Source organism: Rhinatrema bivittatum, chromosome 1, assembly GCF_901001135.1.
Source record: "Rhinatrema bivittatum chromosome 1, aRhiBiv1.1, whole genome shotgun sequence".
Lineage (NCBI taxonomy): Eukaryota > Metazoa > Chordata > Amphibia > Gymnophiona > Rhinatrematidae > Rhinatrema > Rhinatrema bivittatum.
Window position 1 is genome coordinate 525,991,878 of NC_042615.1, and position 27,437 is coordinate 526,019,314.

At 44.7% G+C, this 27,437-nt stretch overlaps 1 protein-coding gene across 4 annotated transcripts in view; it reads left to right on the forward strand.

Moving 5' to 3' along the window:
* SMARCA2 (SWI/SNF related, matrix associated, actin dependent regulator of chromatin, subfamily a, member 2) overlaps window positions 1-27,437 on the forward strand; it is a 604,786-nt gene that overhangs the window by 107,928 nt on the left and 469,421 nt on the right. For all 4 annotated transcript variants that reach the window (XM_029613254.1, XM_029613271.1, XM_029613280.1 and 1 more), the window contains exons 4-6: window positions 1,662-2,033; window positions 6,206-6,307; window positions 24,335-24,584. In XM_029613254.1, the coding sequence (XP_029469114.1) occupies window positions 1,662-2,033; window positions 6,206-6,307; window positions 24,335-24,584 (724 nt within the window). The remainder of the gene's footprint in view (window positions 1-1,661; window positions 2,034-6,205; window positions 6,308-24,334; window positions 24,585-27,437) is intronic.

Sequence of the window (27,437 nt, forward strand, 5' to 3'; positions counted from 1 at the left end):
TACCTTTGTAAGGGTAGAAGAATTCCAGTAGGTTTGTGTATGCACTCTATTAGAGCGCAGGCCGCGTCGTGGGCCGAGGGTCAGTTAGTGTTGCCGCAGGAGATTTATAGAGTGGTGACGTGGTCTTCTCTTCATATTTTATCTTGCCATTACCATTTAGATGTTTAGGCTCCAGGAGAGCTGACCTTTGGCGAAAGTGTGTTGAGAGGGGGTCTTTCGCGGGCCCGCCCAGTGTTGGGGTGCTTTGGTACATCCCATTTGTCTGGACTGAACTGGGGTACGAACAGGAAAGGAAAATTGGTTCTAACCTGCTAATTTTCATTCCTGAAGTACCACAGATCTGTCCAGAGACCCAGCCCCTTAATGTTCTCAAGACCGTTACTACAAGTCCATGTTCTGGTATGCCTACTGGAAAGGACTGTCCCAATGTATGTATAAAGAACCTAAAAAAAAAAAATAAAGTTTGCCAGATTGTGGTTAGCCCCTTTGGTTGGTTTGTGTTTTTTCTGATTGAGGAGCTCTAACCTTTTTGTTTTGTCGTTCACCCTCATTTAGGGGGTTGTTGAGTTGTGGTTACTCTCTAGTTGGCTTGGGTACAGGTCAATACTGAGGAACTGCAAGTGGTACTCTGTTAGTGCCTCAAAGTTTTTGTTCTCTGCCTCCATCTGCTGGTAGGGATGCAAAACTCACTTGTCTGGATTTTTTTCTGTGGCACTTCAAAAACGAAAATTAGCAGGTAAGAACCAATTTTCCTTTAAAAGTGAATTGCTGTGCTACAATTTTATTCTGAATCTTCTGATACAATTTCATCTTCAGATCATATTTTAATTACAAAGTTTTTTTTTTTTAGGTCAGTCTATAAAAATCGGAGCAGGTTCAGCTACAGTCTGAATGACACTAATTGAGTAAACCATCCTTGTAATTTAAAGGTTTTATTAATTTAGTGGTTATGATTAGGCTGTCCTTAAACCTTTGCAATTATTTTAAGGCAATTCTGAAATTCCCACATAGATAATTCTGATGAAATGTTTGTTTACGCAGAGATATATTTGCAAATATTTTTCATGCATATTCTTTGCATGCATGCATGAGAGAGATTTGCACCTACCCCCTCTCAAAGAACTTGTATGAGATGATGTAAATATACCATGCATGCATGCATGCAAAGAAAATATATGAAATATATTTGCAAATATATCGCATGCATATTATTTGTGGATAGCCTGAAAACTAAACCGGTTTGTGACACTTGAGGACCTGAGTTGGCCACTTCTGACCTTTTAGTTTTTGAATGGTACTAATTGAGTAAAGCGTCTTTGAAATTCAAGGGCTTATTAATTTGGTGGTTATGATTAGGTTAAGTCCTTAGTTCTGTAGTTCTTTAAAAGTTATGTATGTATGTGTACATTGTTTAATTAAAATCTTAATTGAAAGACCATCGAAAGTGGTCTGGAATTTCTATATAGATAACTTTGCTGCCATAAAGTGCAGCTGTTTAAATCAATGTCTAGGGTATACCATTGTAAAGTCATGAGAGGTAGTGTACACAATACCTCATTTATCTCTGAAGATAAATGTCTTTGGTGTTTAATACAAAAAGTTTTGAATAAAGAAAATAAACTTGTGATCATCCTTGTTTTTTTTTTTTTTTATTGCCACAGGTTATATGTCTCCACACCCATCTCCTTTGGGAGCTCCTGACCACGTGTCCAGCCCAATGTCTGCAGGTGGGCCAACACCTCCACAAATGCCACCAAGCCAGCCAGGACCTATGATGCCAGGGGACCCGCAAGTTATGAGCCAGCCTACACGAGGTCCTTCACCTTTCAGTCCTGTCCAGTTGCATCAGCTTCGGGCTCAAATTTTAGCCTACAAAATGTTAGCTAGAGGTCAGCCTCTGCCTGAAAATTTGCAGCTTGCTGTTCAGGGGAAGAGAACACTTCCTGGCATTCAGCAGCAGCAGCAACAGCAGCAGCAGCAACAACAACAGCAACAGCAGCAAGTGGTTCCTGCTAGCTACAATAGGCCACCTGGTATGTAAATATACACCTCTGCTGGCTGTGTGGTAGAGGGGTAAAATTTGCTGATAGCAGTTATGTCTCTTTCCTCCTGCTGTCATTATTGCTGTTGGTGCTCTTGAAATGTCAGACTTTTATTTTCCTTCCAAATCAAGGCTTGCCAAACTGTGGGTCATGACCTCAAAAGGGGGGTCACACAAGCTTCAGCTGGGGGTCTCAAGTGCTTAAAAGCAGCCCTCTTCAAGCACTAACATTAGAAGAAGAATTCAGCATGGGGCCTGTTAGCGAGCACACACTCATAGGCCTAGCTGTGGCCCTGCCCTCACCTGAGTTTCTGTGATAATGGGAAGCCCTACATGAAGAGGATTCTTAGCCACTGTGGGACACGTTAGCCTGCAGTGGCTCAAGAGGCTGCACGCTGACTTTCATTACTAATGCCACTGCCGCTTGTAGATCACCATTTGGTTCGAAACCAGTCATGAGGGAGGGGGGAACCAAGTGTAAACGGGCCAGTGGAGATTACCACTGCTTCTCACTTCTCACCCAACACTGAATCTACCGAAGAGAAAAATGCTGTCCCTGTCATCAGTCTGCCCTCTCTTCCCACCTGTTGTCATTCACTGTTGGCTGGGGCCTAACTGAAAATGTTGCTGCTGTCCCTGGCCAAAGAGAAGAGGTGAGGTTGTGAGCTGAGAGAGAGGGGATGGGGAATGAGATCATTTGTAGGTGGAGTTATAAGACAAGCTTGGGGGTGAGAGGGGATCAACTGAGGGTATGCAAAAATGTCTGAAAAGGATGACAGGTGCTAATCCACCCCTAATGCAATAGGGGGATTAGCGCCTATTTAACACGCATCCGATGCGGAGTGAATGAGATAGCGCTCATCATATGCAAATGCATGTGAATGAGGCTATTACTCATTCACTCCAAATGCAAAAAAATAAATGTGCATCTCAGACACACATTTATCGCTCAGCTATTAACGCCTACCTGGAGCAGGCGTTAATAGCTGAGCGCATTGGAAAAAAAGTACAGAAAAGCAGAAAAAAACTGCTTTTCTGTACTTCTTTAAAAGTGAGAAAAATAACCTCAGCCGGCCGCATTGAAGACCGACGCCGATATGCTCGGCATCATTTTTCATAACCGGCTGACTGCAGTTATGAAAATCAATGCCGAGTTTATCGGCGTCTATGTTCATAACCGGCAAATCACCGGTAACCGCAGGGTTGCACAAGCGACCCTAGCGCCTCCTTGCTAGAGCGACCCCCTAATTTGTTTATTGCATGGCGCCCCCGTGCGGGCAGTATGCACGTGTTAAGAAAGCGGGCGCTGAAAAGTCAGCGCCCACTTTCCGCATTTAATATTGCATCAGCCCCACAGTATGGCAAGTCTTATGTTCTTACAACTGATGTTCTGCTGTCCTTGGAGAACACGTGTTTCAGATAAGCAACTCTTAAGTTTTCACTTGCCACTGCCTCGGCCACCCCTCCACAAAACCTGTCAGTTCTACAACCCCCCCCCTCTCTCCTAGAAACAAAATGGAAAAATCCAAAGCCAAGAAGCTGGCGGTCAGCAGTTTAAGACACTGGGTGTTCATTACTGATATCCATTCTATCTGTTGTCACTGCCTGGGCCCAGATCATGATACCTCCAACTGTTATTTATTTATTTTATTTATTTATTTGTTTTTATATACCGGTGTTCAATTTACACATCACATCGGTTTACATGTAGCTTGGCGGTGCAAGAGGAAAGGTATTTCCTTTTGCCGGGTACAAAATACAGCAGAGATAATAAATATAAGGTCATAGTGGTAACATGAGTAACAAACAGTGCTAGTTTTGGCAGAAATCAGTTTTGATGGGGGAATGGAAGGGGGAGCACAACTGTTAGTGTTGTGGTCTGATGTCCCCATGTGTGCAGCACTACCATGCCCGGAAGATGGAGTCCTTGCAGAAGGTGAGGTCAGGTAAGAGCCCGAAGTCTTGTTCTGAGATCGGGCAATAGAGCTGATCCTCTTCCTAGAGGAACACATCACTGGATTCTTGGCGTTGCAAGAAGTTGAGGTGGGATTCCTCGCCATCTCTTTTCAGCCAATCAGGGAAGGCTCACTCATTGTGCCAGCTCCTGGAGCTGCTACAGTTCAGGTGTGAAGTCTGCTGAGAAACTGTGGTGCCAGATGATTTTTTTGAGAAGAGTACCCAAGCAGTGTGAGGGATCACCTTTGGGGTCATCTTCCACAACACTGAAGAAGAAGCCAGTGCTGTTGGTGCTGGGCTCCACAAGAGCAAATCAGTTATGGACTCTGAGATGGGAAGTAGCCTCCTCAGCGCAGGAACCATTGTGCTTCATGGTGCAGAAGATCTCCATGGTGCTAAGGCATCTATTCTGTCTGCAGTTGACAAGACCAGGGTGCTGTCTGCTCCTAAGCAGGGAGGTCTCATTCCAGGGCCAGTCAGCTCACTTGATGCAGGAAACTAAGGCACTGTCGAGCTCGTCTGAGCAGAGCACTTTGGCACAATCTTCTTTAATGGAGGGTAGAGCTTCAGCACTAAGGGCACCAATCAGTGGGATGCTTCACAGTCGGTGTGATGTGCACCAGTCCCTATTGCTTTAATACTTGCAAATACTGTGGCATCGAGTCCCTTTTCAGTTCAGCTGGCATCAACAGCCCTCAATGAAAATAAGCCTGCATGGGTATCTGAAGAGAATGTCTCTCTCCAGCTCCAGTGTAGAGTTTCATAAACAGTTAGGAGCCCAGCTGACTAAGGTAGTGAAGAATTTCTTTGCCTCCTTAAGTCCTGCGGACCAGAGAGAGAAGTTGGAGCCTCTCCTGTCCAGGATGAGCCCCCACAGATTCCCTGAGAGAGACATCCCTTGCCTCTGGGTCTGCTAGCAGTAGGAGGTAGTACCTGTCCTAAGCTGGTGGATTTTCTTCCCCAAGGGGAGTCCCTTTGTTTGTCAGGGAAGATGGGGGCTCAGCTCATTCTGAAATTCTCTATTGATAAGCAGATATGAATTGGCCATAACACGTGGGTACACCATCCGATAGGGCTGACAAGGACTTAGCTCTCAGAGCTTGGTAAAGTCTTAGTGAGCATTCGTAGGAGTTTCTGTGTTCACATGCTGCCTTGTGAACCCCTTGGTCTTTCTTCATCTCAACTACTGCATGGATATGTCCAGTCTCGCTTTCAATTTGTTGGTGTTTCAGCATGGGGCACATTTAAAACTAATCGGAGAAAGTTCTTTTTTACTCAACGCACAATTAAACTCTGGAATTTGTTACCAGAGGATGTGGTTAGTGCAGTTAGTATAGCTTGTTTAAAAAAGGATTGGATAAGTTCTTGGAGGAGAAGTCCATTACCTGCTATTACGTTCACCTAGACAATAGCCACTGTCATTAGCAATGGTAACATGGAATAGACTTAGTTTTTGGCTACTTGCCAGGTTCTTGTGGCCTGGATTGGCCACTGTTGGAAACAGGATGCTGGGCTTGATGGACCCTTGGTCTGACCCAGTATGGCATTTTCTTATGTTCTTATGTTCTCTGCCTCATTCCATCTATCTATTCTGCCACTGCCTTGACTTGGAAAGATGATTTCTGTGCATTATTTCTCAATTCTGTCCAAATCGCTCCTTTCCCTAAAGGCAACAAATGCTTTCAGCTGTGTCGAGGCAGGGAGGATTTTCTCACTGCTGATTTATATGCAGAAATCGTTACTTACTTACAAAAATGGATTTGAAAATTTCCTTCTTGAAGAGGTGGGCATAACCTTTAGTTCTTCCCCAAGTCAAACTCCATATTGAATGGTTTTATTTTATTGCTCTGAGAGCTAATGAAATAAGATGCCTGTCCACACTCTGCTGCATATATACATCACTCAAGAGTAGTTTATAGCCAGTAGGTTGAGAGACCATATTTTCCTCTTCAGTATTATTTCTAATACTTTTGTTGGTCACTTTTGTACATTGGTGTTCATTCTGAATATTTATTTCATATTCTTAAAAATAGTTTATCATCTGTTTTCCCACACACAGAGTGAAATCTATTTTAGTGCATTTTTAATGCATAGTGCAATCCTGTTTGCATGGGCAGTTTGGCTTCCAGAAGGCAATGTAATTTCTAAAAGCAGAGAAGTGCTGTGCATATTTTCATATGTTTTCCACCTTGTTCCTATTGAATTCAGGTATGGGGATGCATCCGATGGGTGTTCCTCCGACAGGACCAGGACCAACTCCAGGAATGGCAGGACATGCTGCTAATATGACCCCTAAACCTTGGCCGGAAGGTATAGTGCAGCACTTATTTATATATGTAGACATCCTTTACTGATGATAAAACAGTTTATTAAAAAATAAAAATTAGCTTTTCGAGTCATCACTTGGCTGCTCTGTTAACTTCTGTGTCATATGTGCTTAGCTTATATTTTAGAATCATTTGTTTCACAGTCAAAACAAAATGTAAAGCCCAGGGTGTGTTCTTTAAGATGTCATGGTATGAATCCATAGCTGACATCAGCTCAGAAAAGAGCGCAACCTTACCATTGTATTTTTCTCATTATATTGCAACTTTGTGGGTACATCTGATTTCAGCTAATCAACTGATCACATATTACAAGAGATGCCAATGCAGATAATGCTAAATGTTTATAATTTTTGTAACGTGGCCTTTTAAAATGGCTTAGGATAGGGAGATAAAGAGGTAAACAAGTTACTTTATTTGTTGGACTCTGGCATGTAAAGATCAAGCAGTGCTCTATGATCACATATCATGAAAGACATGGGCAACTGAAATTATTGCTGCTCTTAACCACTTATTGTCCTAGTGTACTATTTAGAGCACAGCTTCTTAAAAAATTTGGGACATAATGGGTTAAGCAGTGTCAGAACGAGCCAAGTGGGCAGGACAGAGTGGTGCCTGAAGGGGAGAGATGCACATTGCCTCCTGCTGTTCCCCAGTATTGGCAACAGAGGGAAATTCAGTTCAGCGCTCCTCTCCCTCAGTGACACTGCTGCTCGATCTGTCTGTCCCCGGACCAGTAGGCGGTAGCTGCCTATGCTGAGGGGTGGTCCTTTTGGCTTTGCTCTGCTCTTCCCTCCCCCATCCCTGCCTTGCCCCACTTTGCCTGAGCCCCGGCCCTCAGCAGGCAGAGAGACCTGGAATCTTGCCAGAGAGGGCACAGGTGGGAGCATGGAGCACAGGCAGTAGCTGCCCAGCTACCCCTCTCCCCACCTTTTAATCTGTACCTGCTCTTAAGCAGCTTAAGCATGAAAAACTTCTGCACAATCAGAATGAAATATGCAGGCCGCTCGAGGGGCATACATAAAACCTAATGAATAAGTGGTTAGATTTTCAACATGCTTAATTGCTGCAAGCTATTTAATCCACTATTTTACCATCTAAGCAAATTGTTTCTTACAATAGTAAACTGAAGCTTCACCTTCATAGAATAAATTTATGATTTAATTTAAAACATGCTAATTCTCTGAGGACAAGCAGAATGGAAGTCCACACACATGGGTGACATCATCAGATGGAGCCCCAACATGGAAAACTTATGTCAAAGTTTCTAGAACTTTGACTTGCTGTGCTGGGCATGCCCATCATGTTCTATACTACGCATCCATGGGGGGTCCGTCTTCAGTCTCTCTTTTTTCCGCGGAGCTGCAGCATCACAGTTGGTGAGCTCGCTTTTGGCTTTTTTGGCGTGTTTTGGAAAACTTTTATCTATTTTTCGTTTTTCCCAGTTTTTTTTTCGCTTGTTTTCGATGCCTGGTCCCTCTTGGTCCTCCCCTTAGTGATCTAGTCAAGTTTTTTATAGTTTCAGTAAGTTTCTTTTCATGGTTGATTTCCCGCAATGGGGGTGCCTTGGTGTTCACCAGCCTTCGACGCCTGCCACCATCAATTTTATACTTGCTTCCAGTTTAGTTTGTCCTGTCATTGCCGTGTCTGGTTTCAAGCGATGCCTTCGGTGCCCGAGGATCATGGACCTCTATGATCAATGTGTCCTCTGCCTGGGGGCATTGCATGATATCTGGGGTTGTCGCAAATGTGCCCATATGACCCCAAAGGGACATTTTCTTCGACTCAATAAGATGGGACAACTGTTCATGCCGGATAAAACCAAGCCATTGGCATCAGCATCGAAGGACCATTTAGCCACACGATGGGTACTGAGCCATCGACTTCTGAGGGACTGTCGTTTCCGTCGGTGCCGTTGGCTGCTAGGGGCCACCATCTGGCTCCTCCAGGCAGAGGATGTCAGATTCATTGTCATCTACCTCAAAACTGGGGAAAGACCTTGCCGAGCATTTAAGGAAGCCGAAGAAGCATCAGCATCGGTCCCTGTCTATGCGATGGACTCAACTGGTCCTGATGCCAGCCTCACCAATCCTCCTCTCAGTTCTGAAGAGGATATGGCCACCTCGCCTTCCTCCCAGTCGGTGTTGGTATTGGCAATGTTTGAGAAGGAGCTTGAGCAGCAAGTTCAACTGGCAGTCGAACGGGCAATGCAGAGCATCAATCCCGTGGAACTGGAACCAGCACAGTCTGTTTTAGAGCCGCTGTTGAAGAAGCTCCATGCGCTCGTCGGTGTGTTACTGGCCCAACTGGTGTCGGCTCCTGGTCCAGTGTCTGTGCCCATTTGGGCACCACAGCCTCCCTCTGCCAATTATGGTGGTTGTAGCCGGTTCTTCGGAGACGGAAGCTCCACCTAGGCTAGCTGAGATGCCGAGGCCTGCAGCCCCCATCCAGCTTTGTCAGTGCCTGCAACTTGGGACTCAAGGCCGAGCGCCTAGGGCCCCATCTCCTCAGCGAGGTTGAAGGCCCCATGACCCCTGGGGGATGACACCACTGAGTCCTCCTCTGTTGCCTCTGAAGGTCTCCACTCAGAATTTTCTTCTACAGAAGAGCGAAGAAAGTCTCCACCTGAGGATTTAACCTTCACAGAATTTGTGAGGGTGATGGCTGAAGCCATCCCATTTCAATTACTGACAGATGAGGGTGCTAGACACACAATGCTTGAAATCTTCAGTTCATGGAGCCTCCTTAAGGAGTTACTGCTGAGGTTATGGGAACATCCCCTCACAGAATCTCTTATGAATAGGAAGACTGATGGGGTTTACCTCGTCCAGAAGGCTCCCGGATTCAATAAGTGACAACTTCCCCACCAATTGGTGGTAGTCAAATCCGCTCTCAAGAGAGCCAAGCAGTTTCGGACCCATTCCTTAGCCTCCCCTGGGAGACAGGTTTTCCACGGGGCCATATTCATTGCCTGTATAGCTTCCTACCAGCTCTACATGAGCTAGAACTTGCGAGATATCTGTAACAGGTGCAGAAAGTGGCTGAGCAGCTGCCTCAGCAGCAGTAGGACACCCTCATGTTACTGGAGCACAAGGGTCTGGTGTGCGTAAAACAGGTCTGAGCAACCTACAATGTTTTCGAGAAGGCATTGAGAGACTGTAGCAGGAATTGGCACCCGCAGAATGGCTTGGCTGCAGGTCTCTGATCTCTGACCATCGGTACAGGATAGACTCTCTGATGTGCCGTGTACTGAGAAGAATCTCTTTAGAGATTGGGTGAAGGATGCGGTGGCCCAGCTCTGGGACTACCATGAAACCCTCCAACAACTCTCCATCAGCACTTCAGACCCGTCTCCTTTGGTTAGGAGGTTGGCGAGATCAGGGCAAAAGAAGTCTTTCTTTCACCAGAGGAAGTACTATCTACCACCTCCTTGCTCCTGTCAACAGTATCAGGACTGCCATGGCCGTCCTAGGCAGCAGAGAAGCCCCCAAGGCCCAGTCGGCACTTCAGTCAACTCCAGGGATGAGGTTTTTGACTGGGTCCTAGGGAGTTTAGTCCAGTCACCCATACTCGGGGCGATGGATCCGCCGGTCGGGGGCAGGCTGCAGTTCTTTGTGAATCAGTGGCCCAGTATAACCTCAGACCAGTGGGTTCTTTCCATCTTCCGTCAGGGATACTGATTGAATCTATTGGGTGTCCCACTAAATTGCTCTCAGAGCCCATTTTGGGGTCCGGTAGCGCATTAGGAGGCACTACTAATGGAGCTCTCCTCCCTCTTAATGCCCAGAGCGGTTGAGCCTGTTCCACCAGGACAAAGAGGGCGTGATTTTACTCCAGGTACTTCCTGATTCCAAAGAAAACAGGAGGACTTTGTCCCGTCCTAGACCTAAGGGCCTTGAACAGATTTATCAAAAAAGAAAAGTTTAAGATGGTTTCCTGGACACCTTGATCCCACTTTTACAAAAAGGGGACTGCCTCTGCTCCCTCGATCTGAAGGACGCGTGTAAACATATTCAAATCTTCCCAAGTCACCAGAAGTATCTCCAATTTGTGGTGGGAAAACAGCACTTCCAGTATTGGGTGTTGCCATTTGGGCTAATGTGAGCCCCACAGATCTTCACAAAATGCTTGGCTGTGGTGGTGGCGCAGCTCCATAGGCTGAGGGTGCATATTTTCCCTTATCTGGGATTGGCTGGTCAAAAGCTCATCTCAGGAAGAGGCTATCAGGTCCATGTGTTTCACCTTCTGGGTGTTGGAGTCACTAGGATTTGTCATCAACTACCCGAAGTCCCATCTCAGCCCATCACTTCATTTGGACTTCATAGGAGCCCTGCTAGACACTTCTCAGGCCAAGGCCTTCCTGTCATGTCAAAGGGCTATCTGGCCATCATGGCAGAGATTCAGCAGAGCTAGCAGGTGTCAGCATGTCACATGTTGAAGTTATGGACCTTATGGCCACAATCATCCATGTCACTCCCTTGGCACAATTACACGTGTGGAGGGCCCAATGGACTTTGAGGTCACAGTGATGCCAGGCCACGCAGAACTTGCAAGATTGCATCCGAGTCCATCATCCTCCGGGTCTCTTTGTCCTGGTGGTGGGTACTTTCAAATCTGGAATGAGGAATCTCATTTCGAAGTCCTCCTTCCCAAATTTTCCTAACTACAGATGAGTCCCCCATGAGATAGCGAGCTCATGTGGATGGGCTCAGCATACAGGATCTCTTATCTGCCCAGGGAAGCTGTTGCCGAATCAATTTCTTGGCGCGGGCGATCAGATATGTGCTATGGGCTTTCAGAAATCAGCCGCCCAACAAAATCTCAGGTGGAGATGTGGTATGTCAGCAAGCAGGGAGATATGGGTTTGTGCCTCCTGTGTCAAGAAGTAGTTCAGATCTGGTCATGGGCCCTGTCCCATGGGATGGTGCTCAAGGTTGTGAACCTGGCTGAAACAGAGTACGTATTAGCGGACAGACTGAGTCGTTCCTTCAGACCCCATGAATGGTCCCTGGACCCAAGGGGTTGCGAATCGGATTTTCTGTTTCTGGGGGAAGCCGAAGGTGGATCTCTTCACATCCCCTTGCAACAGAAAGGTGCCTCTGTTCTGTTCACTATACAGGATAGACTGCAAACCAGCCTCTGATGCCCTTGCTGACCTTGGGGCAAAGATCTTCTGTATGTGTATCCTCCAATTCTCTTAGTAGTGGTGATTTTCTTGAAAGTTTGTGAGGACAGATCTAGTTTCCACTCCTATGGGAGTTGTCCATCTGGAGACCGATCAGTCTGGGGACTTCCCCAGAACTCATCATGCAAGATCAAGGCAGGTTGTGACATTCTAGTCACCAGGCCCTATCGCTCACAGCTTGGATAGGGATAGCTTGTATGTTGAGAGGTTAATTCTGCAGCCACTCCATCTCTCTGAGGATGTATCTTAGGTTGTGGTGGCTTCTAGAAAGCTTGCCACTAGAAAGTCCTTTGGACTGAAGTGGAGAAGTTTCCATGTGGTGTGAGCAGAAGGCCCTAGATCCATTCTCCTGCGCCACACAAAACTGCACCTATCAGAAGCTGGTTTAAAAAACAACTCCGTTAGATTCATCTTAGTGCAATTGTCGCATACAACCATGGTGTAGATGGTACTCTCATCTCTGTTCAGTCTATAGTTGTACGATTCATGCAGGGCCTGCTCCAATTGAAGCCTCCCCTAAGGCCTCCCACTGTGTCTTGGGACCTCGGTGTGGTTTTAGCTCAGTTGTTGAAAGCTCCTTTTGAGGCGCTGCACACCTGTGACCTCTGACGTATGAGGCCTGGAAGGTCATACTTTTGGTGGTGGTCACCTCAGCGCGCAGGGTTAGCAGGCTCCAGGCCTTAGTGACTTATTCAACTTGCACTACGTTTTATCATGAGAGGGTGGTCTTGCATATGCACCCTAAGTTCCTGCTTAAGGTGGTGATGGAATTCCATCTTAACGAGTCCATTGTCTTGCCATAATTATTTCCCATGCCCCATTTGCACCAAGGCGAATAAACCCTGTACGTTTTGTACTGCGAGTGAGCCTTAGCCTTCTGTCTGGAGCTGACAGAAGTCCATAGACAGTCCTCCTACTTTTTGTTTCTTTTGATAGGAATAGGTTGGGCATGCCATTGCCAAACAGACAGTATCGAATTGGCTAGCAGATTGCATTTCCTTCTGTTAAGATTTGGGGGGTCATGTCAAGGCTTGTTCTGTCCGAGCCATGGCAGTGTCTGTGGCACATTTGTGACCAGTTCCCGTGGAGGAGATCTGCAAGACTGCGACATGGAGTTCTCTCCACATATTCACATATCACTTTTGCTTGGATAGGGATGGCTGACGCAACAGTAGATTTGGCCAGTCTGTCCTTCGGAATCTGTTTGAGGTATAGAACCTAACTCTTTCCACCTAAGGTGCATTGTTTGGCTTCAAGTGGTCTCCCCCTCTATTAACCAGCAGCACCATTTTTGTTGAGCCTATTGACACTTGTTGGTCCCTTTTTATGTTGGGGAGTTGCCTGTAGCTAGTGTTTCACACGTGTGAGGACTGCCATCCTGCTTGTCCTCAGAAAAAGGAGAGTTGCTTACCCATAATAGGTGTTTTTCAAACACAGCAGGATGTAATCCTCATGAAACCTCCTGTTTGTTAATTCATATATAATTCTTAGTTATAAGACTGAAGATGGACCCTGCCTGAATGCGTATTATAGGGCACACTGGGCATGCCCAGTGTGGCAAGTCAAAGTTCTAGAAACTTCCGTATTGGGGCTCCATCTGATGATATTACCCATGTGTGAGGACTAACATCTTGCTGTGAATAGATTGTGAATAGGATTTGATTTTTCAGCTATGATAGGTAAAGATTGAGCTGAGGAGGTTAGGGAAGTAAATTTGTCTAAGAGTAGTGCAGGACATTTAAAGGCTAATAAATTGAGACCTAATTACTCGAAAACTGCAGTCCTTTGGATTCGGCATTCCATACTGGACTGTCATTTTTGACAAGTGGTTATTAAAGATTGGCTAGTTACTCCTTTTAGTGAAGTGAAGACTTTGTGAGTTACTTTAGATTTTCATTTAACATTTCAAAGCTATTTTGGAAATGTAGTGAAGGCCTTTTTTTTTTTCACCAGCAGAAGTTATTTAATCTTCACTCTTGTCTAATATGACTAAGTTGATTCTTGCTTTGGTTTTGACAAGGCTAGCCTATTGTAACTCTCTATATGTAGGTTTGTTTTTTATGAATTATCACATCTTTAGTTGGTTAAGAAGATGGCAGTTCATTTTTTTTTTTGGGGTCTTGATTATATTATGCTGCCTTGAACTTTCTACATTGGCTGCCTGTCCTATATTGAATTAAATTAAATTTTAATTTAATTTAAAAACTCTTCTATACCATCGTTAAGTTAGATGACCATCACAACGGTTTACAGAAAGGCACGATAAAGAAAAATATGAGTGGTATAGAGTACAAATTTAAGCATGTGCCATCATAATACGGTAACATTTTAGTACAATACACTGTGTTTGAGCTTATCTGTTTGTTAGGAAGTTGTTCAGCGGTTCTCTTCGTTTGGCTGGTTAAAATGGTATTGCATAACCAAACAGTTACGTTCCTCTGAACAATTGCTGCTGTTATTGTTAGAGGTAGCAGCTAAGATGGAATTAGTTGATTAAAAAAACCCAACCCATATATATATATGGGTTGGTATATATATTTCTCCTTCAGTGGTCCATAACTTTGAAATCTAGTACTTTTAAACTAAGAGGAACTGGAAATGTAATTCAGTTTATAAAGTTATGTACAATGCCTTGTAAATGTTTTCCTGCCCTTGCACATTTACCATATTTTGCTGTCTAAAATACAAATCAAAATCCATTAAAGTAGGAGTTTATTTCACTGATCTACACAACATGCTCTACACTTTCATCATGTGTGAACAATTAAAGAAATATTTGAGAAGTCATTAATATGCAGTCAAGATTTTTTTGTATTTCTAAGTCTTCATAGCCTTTGACACAGCAAATCCAGATTAGCTCGTTCAAAAAAACACCCATATTGAGGACCATAATAAGTTAAATAGAGCCTACCTTTGTCTAATCACAGTAATTGAGCTGATTCGGATACTCCTGGATGAAGAATCAGGCTGTTTCTGTTGTGTGAAGTGATTTCGAAGTAAAGGTCAAAACATGCTAAATGAGGAGCTGCTGAAGAAACTCCTCATAAAGTTATTCAAAGGCACTGATTGGGAAAAGGGTTATTTTACTGTGTTTGAATATCCCTTGGGAAACTTTATGGTCCATCACTTTAAAGTGTAAAGAGTTTGGTGTCACCAAGAAACTGCCGCAATCAGGCTGTTCCTCCAAAGTCAGTAGCTATGAAAAGCCACTGTGAGGCCCAAGATTACTTTAAAAGAATTACAGAGGTCTCTGGCTGAGACTGGGGAAAATGTTGATTGTTTTCATAGTTTTCAGATTTCTCCACAAACATGGCTTGTATGGGAGGGTGGCAAGAAGAAAGTTACTGCTGAAGAAAAGCCATATGATATGCTGCTTCTTGTTTGCAAAAATACCCTTAGGGGACATTGCAAAATAGTGGAAAGTGTTCTAAAGAACTGAATCACAGAACATATAGAAAGACACGGTTTAATGGAACAAAGTCAGCATGGCTTTACTCAAGGCAAGTGTTGCCTTGCAAATCTGCTTCACTTTTTTGAAAGGGTTAATAAACTTATAGATAAAGTTGAACTGGTAGATCTGCGTATATGGATTTTCAGAAGGCATTTGACAAAGTTCTTCATGAAGGTGTCTAAGAAAAGTAAAAAGTCATGGGATAAGTGGCGATGTCCTTTCTTGGATTACAAACTGGCTAAAAGACAGGAAACAGAGTAGGATTAAATGGACAATTTTCTCAGTGGAGGGATGTGGACAGTGGAGTGCCTCAGGGATCTGTATTGGGACCATTACTTTTCAATATATTTATAAATGATCTGGAAAGAAATACGACGAGTGAGGTAATTTGATTTGCAGTTGATACAAAATTATTCAAAGTAGTTATCACAAGCAAATTGTGATAAATTGCAAGAGGAACTTGTGAGACTGGAAACTTGTGTATCCAAATGGCAGATGAAATTTAATGTGGATAAGTGCAAGGTGATGCATATAGAGAAAAATAACCCATGCTGTAGTTACACAATGTTAGGTTCCATATTAGGAGCTACCACCCAGGAAAGATATCTAGGCATCATAGTGGATAATACTTTAAAATCGTCGGCTCAGTGTGCTGCAGCAGTCAAAAAAGCAAACAGAATGTTAGGAATTATTAGGAAGGGAATGGTTAATAAAACGGAAAATGTCATAATGCCTCTCTATCGCTCCATGGTGAGACCGCACCTTGAGTACTATGTACAGTGCTGGTTGCCGCATCTCAAAAAAGATATAGTTGTGATGGAAAAGATACAGAGAAGGGCGACCGAAATGATAAAGGGAATGGAGTAGCTCCCCTATGAGGAAAGACTAAAGAGGTTAGGGCTGTTCAGCTTGGAAAAGAGATGTCTAAGGGGGGGGGGGGATATGATAGAGGACTTTAAAATCACGAGAGGTCTAGAATGGGTAAACTTGAATCAGTTATTTACTCTTTTGGATAATAGAAGGCCTAAGGAGCACTTCATGAAGTTAGCATGTAGCACATTTAAAACTAATCATAGAAAATTCTTTTTTACTCAATGCACAATTAAACTCTGGAATTTGTTGCCAGGGGATATGGTTAGTGCAGTTAGTGTAGCTGGGTTTAAAACGATTTGGATTAAGTTCTTGGAGGAGAAGTCCATTATCTCCTATTAATCAATTTGACTTAGAAAATAGTCACTGCTATTACTAACATCAGTAGTGTGGGATATACTTAGCTTTTCAGTACTTGCCAGGTACTTGTAGCCTGGCTTGGCCAATGTTGGAAACAGGATGCTGGGCTTGATGGACTTTTGGTCTGACCCAGTATGGAAATTTCTTATGTTAAGGTTTTGTAGTCTGATGAGAGAAGTAAATCAAGGGTGGGCACTTGATGTGCATTACTTGGACTTCAACCAAACCTTTGATACAGTCCCGCATAGAAGATTCTTGAGTAGCCTGGGAGTGGGTACCAAGGTGGTGGTATAGATTAGAAATTGACTGACTGACAGATGGAAAATGGAAGTCACTTTGAAGAGAGAAGGTGATTAGTGCCCCAGAGATCAATTCTAGGACCAGTTCTGTTGCATATTTTTGAGCAATATTGCGGAGGGAAAGATTTGTCTTTTTATAGACATTGAGATCTAAAGAGTGGGCAGCCCTGAAGGAGTATTAAAATTAGAAGTGATCTAAGAAAACTTGACCAGTGATTGAAAGTTTGACAGCTAAGATTCAGTGCAAAGAAGTACAGTGTTGTAATTCTGAATGCAGGAAACCAAAGGAGCTCTAGATGATGGCAGGTGGGAGATGAGACACTGATGTGTGCGGACCAGGAGACAGTACCTCAGGGCGATAGCATGTGATCTGAAAGTAACAAAGCAAAACAATAAGGTGATGACTAGGGCCAGAGGGATGTTGGGCTGCATAAGTAGTAGAAAAAGAAATGTGATAATACCCCTGTACAGGTCATTGGTGAAACCTCACCTGGGGTACTATGTACAGTTCTGGAGGCCATATCTCAAAAAGGATAGGATGGAAGCAGTCCAGAGAGGCAACAAAAAGGTTGTGGGGTCTGCACTAGAAAACATGAGATGAGACTTGGGGACCTAAGAATGCATACTGTAGAGGAGAGAGGGGGATATGATACAGAATTTTAAGTAACTGAAAGATACTAATAATGCAGAAGAATCATACCTTTTCTGATGGAAAAGAAGCTGTAGAACTAAGGGACATGATATGAAGCTCCAAGCCGGTAGACTCAGGAACAATATCAAGAAATATTTTTTCACAGAAAGAGTGGTGGAAGGCCGCATCTTTCTTTGGGTCCAGCTTGCCTGAGAGGCCCGAAACGCCATACCTTGCCGGTTTCTGGATCAGCTGTGTCGGTGACATCCGAGAAGGAGGAGCCGGGTAGACTATTAAAACCTGTCTACCCCGGCGGACGTTGCCGCATCTTTCTTTGGGTCCAGCTTGCCTGAGAGGCCCGAAACGCCATACCTTGCCGGTTTCCGGATCAGCTGTGTCGGTGACGTCCGAGAAGGAGGAGCCGGGTAGACTATTAAAACCTGTCTACCCCGGCGGACGTTGCCGCATCTTTCTTTGGGTCCAGCTTGCCTGAGAGGCCCGAAACGCCATACCTTGCCGGTTTCCGGATCAGCTGTGTCGGTGACGTCCGAGAAGGAGGAGCCGGGTAGACTATTAAAACCTGTCTACCCCGGCGCGACGCCGCCGGCGCGACGGTTAAGCCGCGCGCGGTGAAGGGGCGCGCACGGCTTTGTCCGGATCGGACGGCATTGGGCGGCAATGGATGAAATTTCTGAATGAGAAGATGCGGTCTTAGTGCACGGCGGCAAGTTAAGTAAAACCGTTTTTCCTCCTTGTTTGATTTGGGAACAGACTTGTTTATTAGTTCTTGGTGAAGAGGCTATTAATTATAACTGAATTACTCTGGGAGTTTTGCCATGCCTCATTCTAAAAGGAAGGCAAAAATAAGAGAATTATCCATGACCTCTACCCCTGTGAAATTATATCAGTCTACCATTCCTGACTGTTTCCAAACTCCCTCAGAGAGAACACCGGGTGGGGCCGCTAGTAATATGAGCCAGGAGCAGGAGAATATAACTTTGGCCAGTGAAATATCTCTAACCCCCGGTGCCCCGCAGAGACCGGTTCCTCCAGCCAAGGAACCTGAAAAAGCTATAATATCAGCGGAAGCTATACCTGAATCTCCTAGAGAAGTTGGATTTCCAACAAAGGGCTCTAAGGACAATGAACATCAAAAGTCCTGGGAGGGCAAGGGAAGCTTGGATCCAGGACGAGGAACTGAGTGTTTGCAACAACTTGGAGAAACAGTATCAAAGAAAGAAATGTCAGAAATAATGGAGATAACTCCTAAGAAACTTACTCTAGAAGAGTTGGGTCTGATGATTATGAAAATGCAAAAATCGATAAATAATTTGACTCTGAATGTGCAGGAAGTTCTGAATAAGAATGTTTGTATGCAAAGTAACATAGAATGTTTAGAAAAAAATACTACTGTTTTAGATGAGAAACTGGGAGAAATAAAGAAAATTCAGGTCAACCTAATAAAGTCAGTTCAAGAACATGAAGGGAAATTAGAAATGATAGAGAATCAGAATAGGAAACTGAATTTAAGAATACTAAACTTTCCTATAGTCCATCTGGTGACACCAGTAGACTTGTTTAATAGTTATTTAAAAAATATTTTAAAGTATTCTGAAAACTCAATTCCTAAACTGACTAAATCCTATTACTTACTACAACAACAGAGTAAGGAAAATGACAATGTTAAATCTAGGGAAAGTTTTAACCTGACAGAATTTCTAGAAAAATCATACGAATCAAATATTGAAAATAGAGCAACCCTTTTGGTGCAGTTTCAATCTCAAGCAGAGAGAGATGAGGTGTTAAAACTTCATTTCGGACAACAAAAACAAAACTTCTATGGTGCTCCAGTAAGAATATTCCCTGATGTTATTCGCACAACACAGATAAGGAGAAAAAAATTTTATAGCACTTCGGAAGGAAGTACAAGAGAAGGGAGTACAATTCTCCTTACGATATCCATGCAAGTGCTATATAAAAATCAAGGAAATTCATATATCTTTAATTTCCCAGACCAATTACGTGCATTTCTTGATACTCACTCCTAAGGGTTGTATGAAAAAGTGGGATAAATGAAAAATATGAGGGAGTACAAGGAGGTACAAGTGTGTAATATTTTTCTTTAATTTTGCTCCAATTGTTTACAAACTTGTCAAAGTTCACTAATATTATTCTTATATTATCCTAGTTATTGATACAGTTTGAGGATATTTTTGTATTATAAGTGAATTTTTTCTCAGTTTCTTTTTTCCTTACCTCTGTATCAGAATTACTGTTTGTAATACACTAAGAAATGTAATAAAAATTAAAATTAAAAAAAAAAAAAAAAAAAAAAAAAGAAAGAGTGGTGGAAGCCTGGAACACCCTCTTGAAAGAGGTGGTGAAGACAAGAATGGATAAACGCAGAGGATCCCTAGTGTGCTAGAGGAGTGCAATGAAGAACAAAGATAACTTTTGGTGGTAACTTTTGGGGTAACATTTCTGAATGGGGATAACTTGCATGCAGTGGTAGTTACCACCCTAAACATATGCTGGTCAGACTAAATGGACCATTTTGGTCCTTATCATCCATCATTTACTATTTTACCACGACACCACAATAGAACCTTTTTAATCTCAGTGCTAAGCAATAAGTGTGGCATAAAACAAATGCAAGACATCACACTAACATCATCCCTACAGTAAAACATGGTGATGACATCATTATGTTGTGGGAATGCTTTGTAGCAGGGGGACAGAGAGGCCTCTGATGGTAGAGAGAAAGATGAATGGTGTTGGCAGATTCTGGAGGACACCTGTTCTAGTCTGCCATACAAAGGTGTAAACTGGGGAGAAGATTCACCTTTCAGCAAGACAATGATCCTAAGCAGAAAACAAATGCAGCAATGGAGTGACTCAGCAAGAAGAAAGTGAATGTCCTTGAATGGCCCAGGCAAAACCCAGACCTGAATCCAATAGGAAATCTGTGACATGACTTGACTGCATTCCACAGACCATGAACAGAGAAGAATGGGCAAAAACTGTACCATCCTGCTTTGCAAAGTTGGTAGACACTTATCCTAAATAACTCATATCTATTATTGCTGCAGAAAGGGTTTCTTCTAAGTATTGAATCATTCAGGTGTGAAGACTTATGCAATCAAGACTTTTTGAGGTTTTTTTTAAAATTTTTAATTACTTTTAGAATATTTTTATAATTGTTCTTTCATGATGAAAGTGTAGAATATGTTGTGCAGATCAGTGAAATAAACTCCTACTTTAATGCATTTTGATTTATATTTTTTAGACAGCAGAATGTAAATACTGTACAGGGGTGTGATTACTTTTACAAGGCACTATAAAACTTGGTGATTTTATTTTAAAAATCTGTATGCATTTCAGGTTGTTAGGGATGTCCATTTCTTTCATTTGTTTCAGAGTTAATATGTGTTACTCGCGGACTTTAGAGTACACACGTAAAAAACAGATAGTATGTTCATAACTCCAGGTATGGGGGTACAAATTATGCCCATAGTCTATGATCATTTGATGCTCAAATGTCATGTTCCCTGTTCATACCCAGATCAGTCCAGATTCTTGGGTTCTGCCTCCCTGCCAGCAGATGGAGACAGAGAAAGTTTCACTGACATTGTACATAACCCAGTGTGCCACTTGCAGTCCCTCAGTATTTCTCTGTCTCCAGCAGATGGTAGTTGGAGAGAGAGAAAAAAAAAGATTAAAAGACAAAATTTCTGGATACTCCCAGGGGGTTGTGAGGTCCTGGTGGGGCCATGCCCACTGGTTTGAGGCAGATGAGCAGTTAGTTGATCCGGACGTCCGTGGTGTGGACATCTCGTGGTCCAGATCCCTCATCCCCCATGAGACAGCAGTAGAACCTGCTGGCACTTCTGCACTGCAAGCCTAGTGCAGCAGGGACGTATCCCTTTTATACAGTTTGTCCTGAGATGGGTCGCTAAAGTTTGGCAAAGGGAGACTGATATAGCCAGTTGTCTGACTCTTTTTCTGATCTTCCATTCAGCCTGCGCTTCTGGAACCTGAACCTCTGCACCAAAAGAAAGTATTGGTTTCTATGTATCTATTTGTTCTCAGAGAGCAAAAAAAAAAGAGAAAACAAGAAACTTGATGGATGAATCTATACAGCATTGAGGTTCGAGGGGGGGGGGAAGCTACCTCAGCAGCTCGGGTGAGCTCAGAGATGATTTTTTTTAGTAGCTTCTCTGCCTGTGGAGAAGACAAGAGGTTTGGCTCTGTGGTGCTGAGGGACTGTTCCCGTGCTTGCCGTTGAGGTGCTAGTAGTGCCGCGGGTGCGGGGAGGAACAACATGTGTATGCAGCAAAAAAGTTAGGAGGTATGCGTGAAACGTGACATGACCGCACCGGTAGAACAAGCCTCACGGGTGACGGGGTTCTAGCACTGAGGCTTTCCCTGTCAGCTTGGAAATAACAGCCATTTTCGATTCCCTAGCAGCTTCGGCGGGAGAGGCAGGGGACTCCTTTCCTCAACTATCGCTGGCTGTTCCCCGTTCTGCAGAGGTGCACAGAGAGACATTTGCACTGAGTCGTCATCTCTGGTTTTGGTAGAGGTCTCCTGCCGATTTCAATTTGCTTTTGCACAAAGCGTGTTTAGCAAGATGCTGGCTCTTGGCCCCAGTCTCCATGGATTCTCGTCCAGTCAAGAGGCTTGAGCTGTTGGGAAAATCTCTTCAGGTTGATGATTTTTGGTGCCGGATGTTAAGATTGTGTCAAGATCCCTTTCTACAGATGTCTGATTCGGGGGTATCTTTATGCATGGTGCCGCCTTTTCTGCCTGAGGTAGTCTCTGTGTTCCATCTTAATTAGACAGTAGAACTTCCAGCTTTTATGGATTTGGATTCCTCTACGCCTCATGTGGGGAAGCTTAAGCTCTTAGATTGGAGGCATGCATTATTGAGATATCTAAAGGTCACTTATGATTTCCATAGAGTGCATCACCTCTTTGTAGATCATAATCACCTCTTTGTACTATGGAGTGGTCCAAAGAAGGGAAATTAGTCGTCTAAGTCTAAATTGTGCGGTGGCTGAAGGAAGCGATTGAGTCAGTTTACATTTCTAAAGGGCGTCCGCTACTGGGGGGTTTATGGGCGCATTTGATGCGTTCACAGGCGACTTCCTGGGCTGAGTCACACACAGGTGTCTTTGCATGAAATTTGCTGGGCAACAACTGGGAAGTTGCCCAGTTTTGCTAGACATTATCGCTTGATTAATCAGGGCTCTGGCTTCCATGTACTTTAGTAAGGGTGTTCTACGAGCAGAACGCTCCACGTCCCACCTGAGTTAAGGGGAGCTTAGGTACATCCCAGAGTCTGGACTGATCTGGGTATGTACAGGGAAAGGGAAATTTGGTTCTTACCTGCTAACTTTCATTCCTGTAGTACCACAGATCAGTCCAGAGACCTGTCCATTTACTTGGGGGGGGTGGGGAGAAGAGTCTGCTGCTTGTATTGTTACTTTGTAGATAGTGCGGTGGCGTTGGAGGTTTTCAATCCTGATTGCTTATGTTAAATTTGGGAAACGAGTTTTCCATTGAATTTTGGGGCAACTTCACCTTCTTTCCGCTCATTGGAGGGGAGCAAGTTTGCTTAGAAGCTTGCTTAGAAATTTATGATTTTTGTCATCTTGGCTTGGGTTCAATTCAATGCTGAGGGACTGCAGGTGGCACACTGGGTTATGTACAGTGTCGGTGAAACTTTCTCTGTCTCCATCTGCTGGCAGGGAAGCAGAATCCAGGAGTCTGGACTGATCTGTGGTACTACAGGAACGAAAAATAGCAGGTAAGAACCAAATTTTCCTTTAAGTGAATACTAGTCAAATGTATAGTTTTAGATAAACTGCTTATTTACATACTTATTGGTAGTGATCTGCCTCCCATCACAGTGCGACCCTTTTCATACCTTAAAATGTGACATTTTGCACAAGTCCAGCCAATCTAAGGGGCGGATTTTAAAACCCCTGCGCGCGCCTATTTTGCATAGGCCGCCGGCGCGCGCAGAGCCCCGGGACACGCGTAAGTGGCGGGGGGCGTGGCGGGATGATGCGGCGTTTAGGGGGTGGGGTGCGGTGTTTCGGGGGCGGCGACGTGGGCGTGGTTTCGACCCGGGGGCATGGCCGCGGCCTCCGGAACAGCCCCTGGGACTGGACCACTGAGCGGGGCAGCCGGCCGACGCGCGCAAAGTTACGCCTGCTTTCAGCAGGCGTAACTTTGCCGACAAAGGTAAGGGGGGGGGTTAGATAGGGCCGGGGGGGTGGGTTAGGTAGGGGAAGGTGGGGGGAGGGCGAAGGAAAGTTCCCTCCGAGGCCGCTCCAAAATCGGAGCGGCCTCGGAGGGAACAGGCAGCGCGCGCTGGGCTCGGCGCGCGCAGGTTGCACAAATGTGCACCCCCTTACGCGCACCGACCCTGGATTTTATAAGATACGCGCGACTAAGCGCGTATCTTATAAAATCCAGCATACTTTTGTTCGCGCCTGCGCAAGTATTTAAAATCTGCCCCTAAGTGCATAGGGGTAGATTTTCAAAAAACGCGAATAGACGTACTTTTGCTGGCGCATCAGGCGCCAGCAAAAGTACGCTGGATTTTAGTAGATACGTGCGGAGCCGCGCGTATCCACTAAAATCCTGGATCGGCGCGCACAAGGCTATGAATTCTGTATAGCCGGCGCGCGCCGAGCCGTGCAGCCTACCCCCGTTCCCTCCGAGGCCGCTCCGAAATTGGAGTGGCCTCGGAGGGAACTTCCTTTTTCCCTCCCCTCCCCTTCCCCTCCCTTCCCCTACCTAACCCACCCACCCGGCCCTGTCTAAACCCCCCCCCTTACCTTTGTTGGGGGATTTACGCCTCCCGGAGGGAGGCGTAAATCCCGGCGCGCCAGCGGGCCGCTAGCGCGCCGGGACGCAACCTGGGGGTGGGTCCAAAGGGCGCGGCCACGCCCCCCGCCTCGGGCCGTAACCACACCCCCGGGCCCGCCCCCCCGACATGCCCCCCTCGGAGAACCCCGGGACTTACGTGAGTCCCGGGGTCTGCGCGCGCCGGTGAGCCTATGTAAAATAGGCTCACCGGCGAGCAGGGCTCTTAAAATCCGCCCCATAATGAATAGGCAGTGATGTTAGGCCTCTAAATGCGAGTTAAAATGGCAAAAGGTTAATCATCCGGTTATGAATAAGTGACCCCATTTCTCACGTTGTAGGCCAAGCTTCAGATATGAGTGTTCCCAGCACACCTCAAAAGCTTGCTGTCCCACCTCCCAGTGGAAGACCTTCTCCTGCACCTGCAGCTGCCCAGCCTCCTGTTGCCATGCCTGGCCCTTCAGTGCAACAGTCCACTCCTGGGCAACCAACATCTATCGTCCAGCTCCAACAAAAGCAGAATCGGATCAGCCCTATCCAGAAACCCCAGGGACTCGACCCAGTAGAAATACTTCAGGAACGGGAATACAGGTAAGCGGAAAAGGCTATATTTGTTCCACAAACTTTCCACTGATTGTATATGGAGGCAGGCAGGAGTTATCTGAAACTTGTAAGCAGTAGCTTCAGTGATCAAGGCTTGAACATCAGCTGATTAGCTGTTTTACCGTACATAGGAAAGGAAGGTTTTTATTGGAGTATTTCATTTTATCCAAGAATTTAGCATCTTCACAAACTGTAAACCATAAAATTGTTACTTTACTTCCATTTGAAATCTCAGGTGTTTTTAGCTGTGCCATTCAAAGACAACGAAGCTAAAGCTGTGATAGTGTCTTTTCAGTTTATTAAAGGGATAGTGGCCCTAACACAGCAAACCTGCTAAGACAGAATGTGTAAAATTGCCATTAATTCAGGCTGTGCTTTAGAATTACATGCATTAATAAGTGTATCTTAAATTAATAATGTAAAACAGTTTTGAAAACATTTAAAGAGAATCAGTTGAGGAAGGGGGTGTTCAATCTCAGAACAAAATAACAAGGCATTCCTCTGTTGATTTCTGGTATCTCCTTTGAGTTGTGCCTTCATGCTTTCTCTAGCCTGGCCCTCCACTTCCCTACTGGTTTTTCCCTTCTATTTTTCATTGGAGTTTTACCTGAAATGGAGCCATGGTTTAGAAGATTATCATAGTTGAATATCAAATAGTGGTACTGAAAATGGAGCAAAATAATGTCTTGAGAGACCTCTTCTGTAAGGCAAGAACCTAAGGAGGTTGGACATATTCCTATTCTCTCTTGAAGAAACTAATTTTTATATGGGCCTGTTACAGTTTGCTAGTAATTCGCTCAGCTGCAATGGATATCTTTAGGGGTTGAAGGCATTCAAATTTGTTTTCTTTGAGAAAGACAGTTCTTGTCCATCAGCACACACCGCTCCTCCTTTCATCTTACTCTCCATCCTTTCACTTACAGCTAGATCTACTGGCTATTGAGATTGGGCCATGACTTGTTGATAGCAGTGGCATGGAGAACTGATTAGAACGTGTCTGTTTCACTATCTCTGTAGCTACTCCTCAACACTATAGAGATAGGACGAGGAGAAGCAGTCCTGCAACGTAAAACATGTATAATATCGATATCACTCGTTAGGTGCAAGGAATGGAAAGCTAAAAGAATTTTGCTGCAAATGTTCAAGGCTTTTGTTGTAGTGATGTGATGAGACCTGAGTTTTCCATTAAAGGATTTTAATGAATAGTAACCAGTGGACCAATTGCACCATTCATAAATGACAAATATAATATAATTTATAATACAGTGGGGTTTTTGTCATTTTTACCCCAGTTTGCTGGTGTATTATTGTTGCATTCTGATAAACTGCATCTGCAGGTATATACCCAGCAGGCCTGGTGCTAGTTTTTTTTCCTGCCCTGTGCGAAAAATTATTGTGCTGCCCCCCCCCCTCCCCTCATTCATTCAGTGTCTGTCCCGGGCCCATCAAATAAAGCCCAGCTCCGTCCTGCAATCTATATTTTTAAAAGCGTGACCCCTCCCCATCCTACTCTGGAACCCATGGATAGGGAAGGGTATTAGGTACCCTAGGCAAACCTTACAGCCTTGCACACATGCCACCCCACACATCCTTTACAGACACACAATTAAATTATGCATTTATGATACATTTTACATGGAAAAGAACATTCAAAAGTACAGTTTGCTGAGGCAAAAATAACACAACATGCGTATTATATTTACATGTACTCCTGTGGTGCCAACCAGAAAACCCTGCAAAAAAGATTCTTGGAACTCCTATGGAGTTAGATATTTTGTAATGTGTATTGGGTGTGAGCATGGCCCTCAGAAAGCCGTGAACAAACAGAATTACCATTACAATATAGTAAACCTCCCATACCAAAACAAACCTTATCTATGAAAAGGCAACACTGCACATATTGGGCTGGATTTTAATACCTACGCGTGGGCATACATTTGTGCGTGCAACCCGGCGCACACAAATGTACGTCTGATTTTATATTCCCTGTACGTACCTGGATCAGTCCAGACAGTGGGTTATGTCCCCAATCCAGCAGATGGAGTCAGCACAAGCTTTGAGGGGGCGTATCCATATATACTACTACCCCCTCTGCAGGAGTTCAGTATCTTCTGACTCCAGCAGATGCGAGTAGGGGAATCAGGCTTCCCCTCCTTTTCCTTTTTCTTCACTTTCTTGCTTGATTATGGCTTGTTGTTGTCTTTTTCTGTGGATCAAGTTTGTATCAAGTTTGTATCAAGTTTGTATCAAGTTTGTATCAAGTTTGTATCAAGTTTGTATCAAGTTTAAAAAAAAAAATAAAATAAGGCAGAGTTCTTTCAACTTCTGGGGAGTGGCTTATCTTCCTTGTCTCTTCTCTGCGGCCTTGCTGTTTATTTCTCGTTGCAGCCAGGGGTAAGTTGGTTTTTCCTTTGTAGTTTTTTCCTTCACAGCTCAGCCCCCGGTGCCCGCGAAAGCCGGTGGAGCCGGCCTCTTCGCTCTTTACTCCCTCACCCGCGGCCATTTTACAGCTCCTCATGGACTGCTGAGCCATTTAGGGAAAGATGTCTGGGGCGGGTCGTGTGGCCGGGAAGGCCCCCCGCGGCACCCTCCTCTATTTTCGGACAGCGGGCAGTGCGGGCCGACCGGGCTCCCCCGCAGTGGCGCTTTTGTGCGCGTGGCCCCCCCCCGTGGCTTTTTCTTTTCTCCTACAGCGATCCCGATGCCGCGGCCTGCGGAGACCCGGGGTCCCGGATTTCCCGGGAGGGCATCTGTGCACGATGCCTTCCCGGGGGGGAAGGTACCTCACAGTCCCTGACTGATTTCTCTTTTTTGCCCGGGCAGCGTGGGCCGGCCACTCCG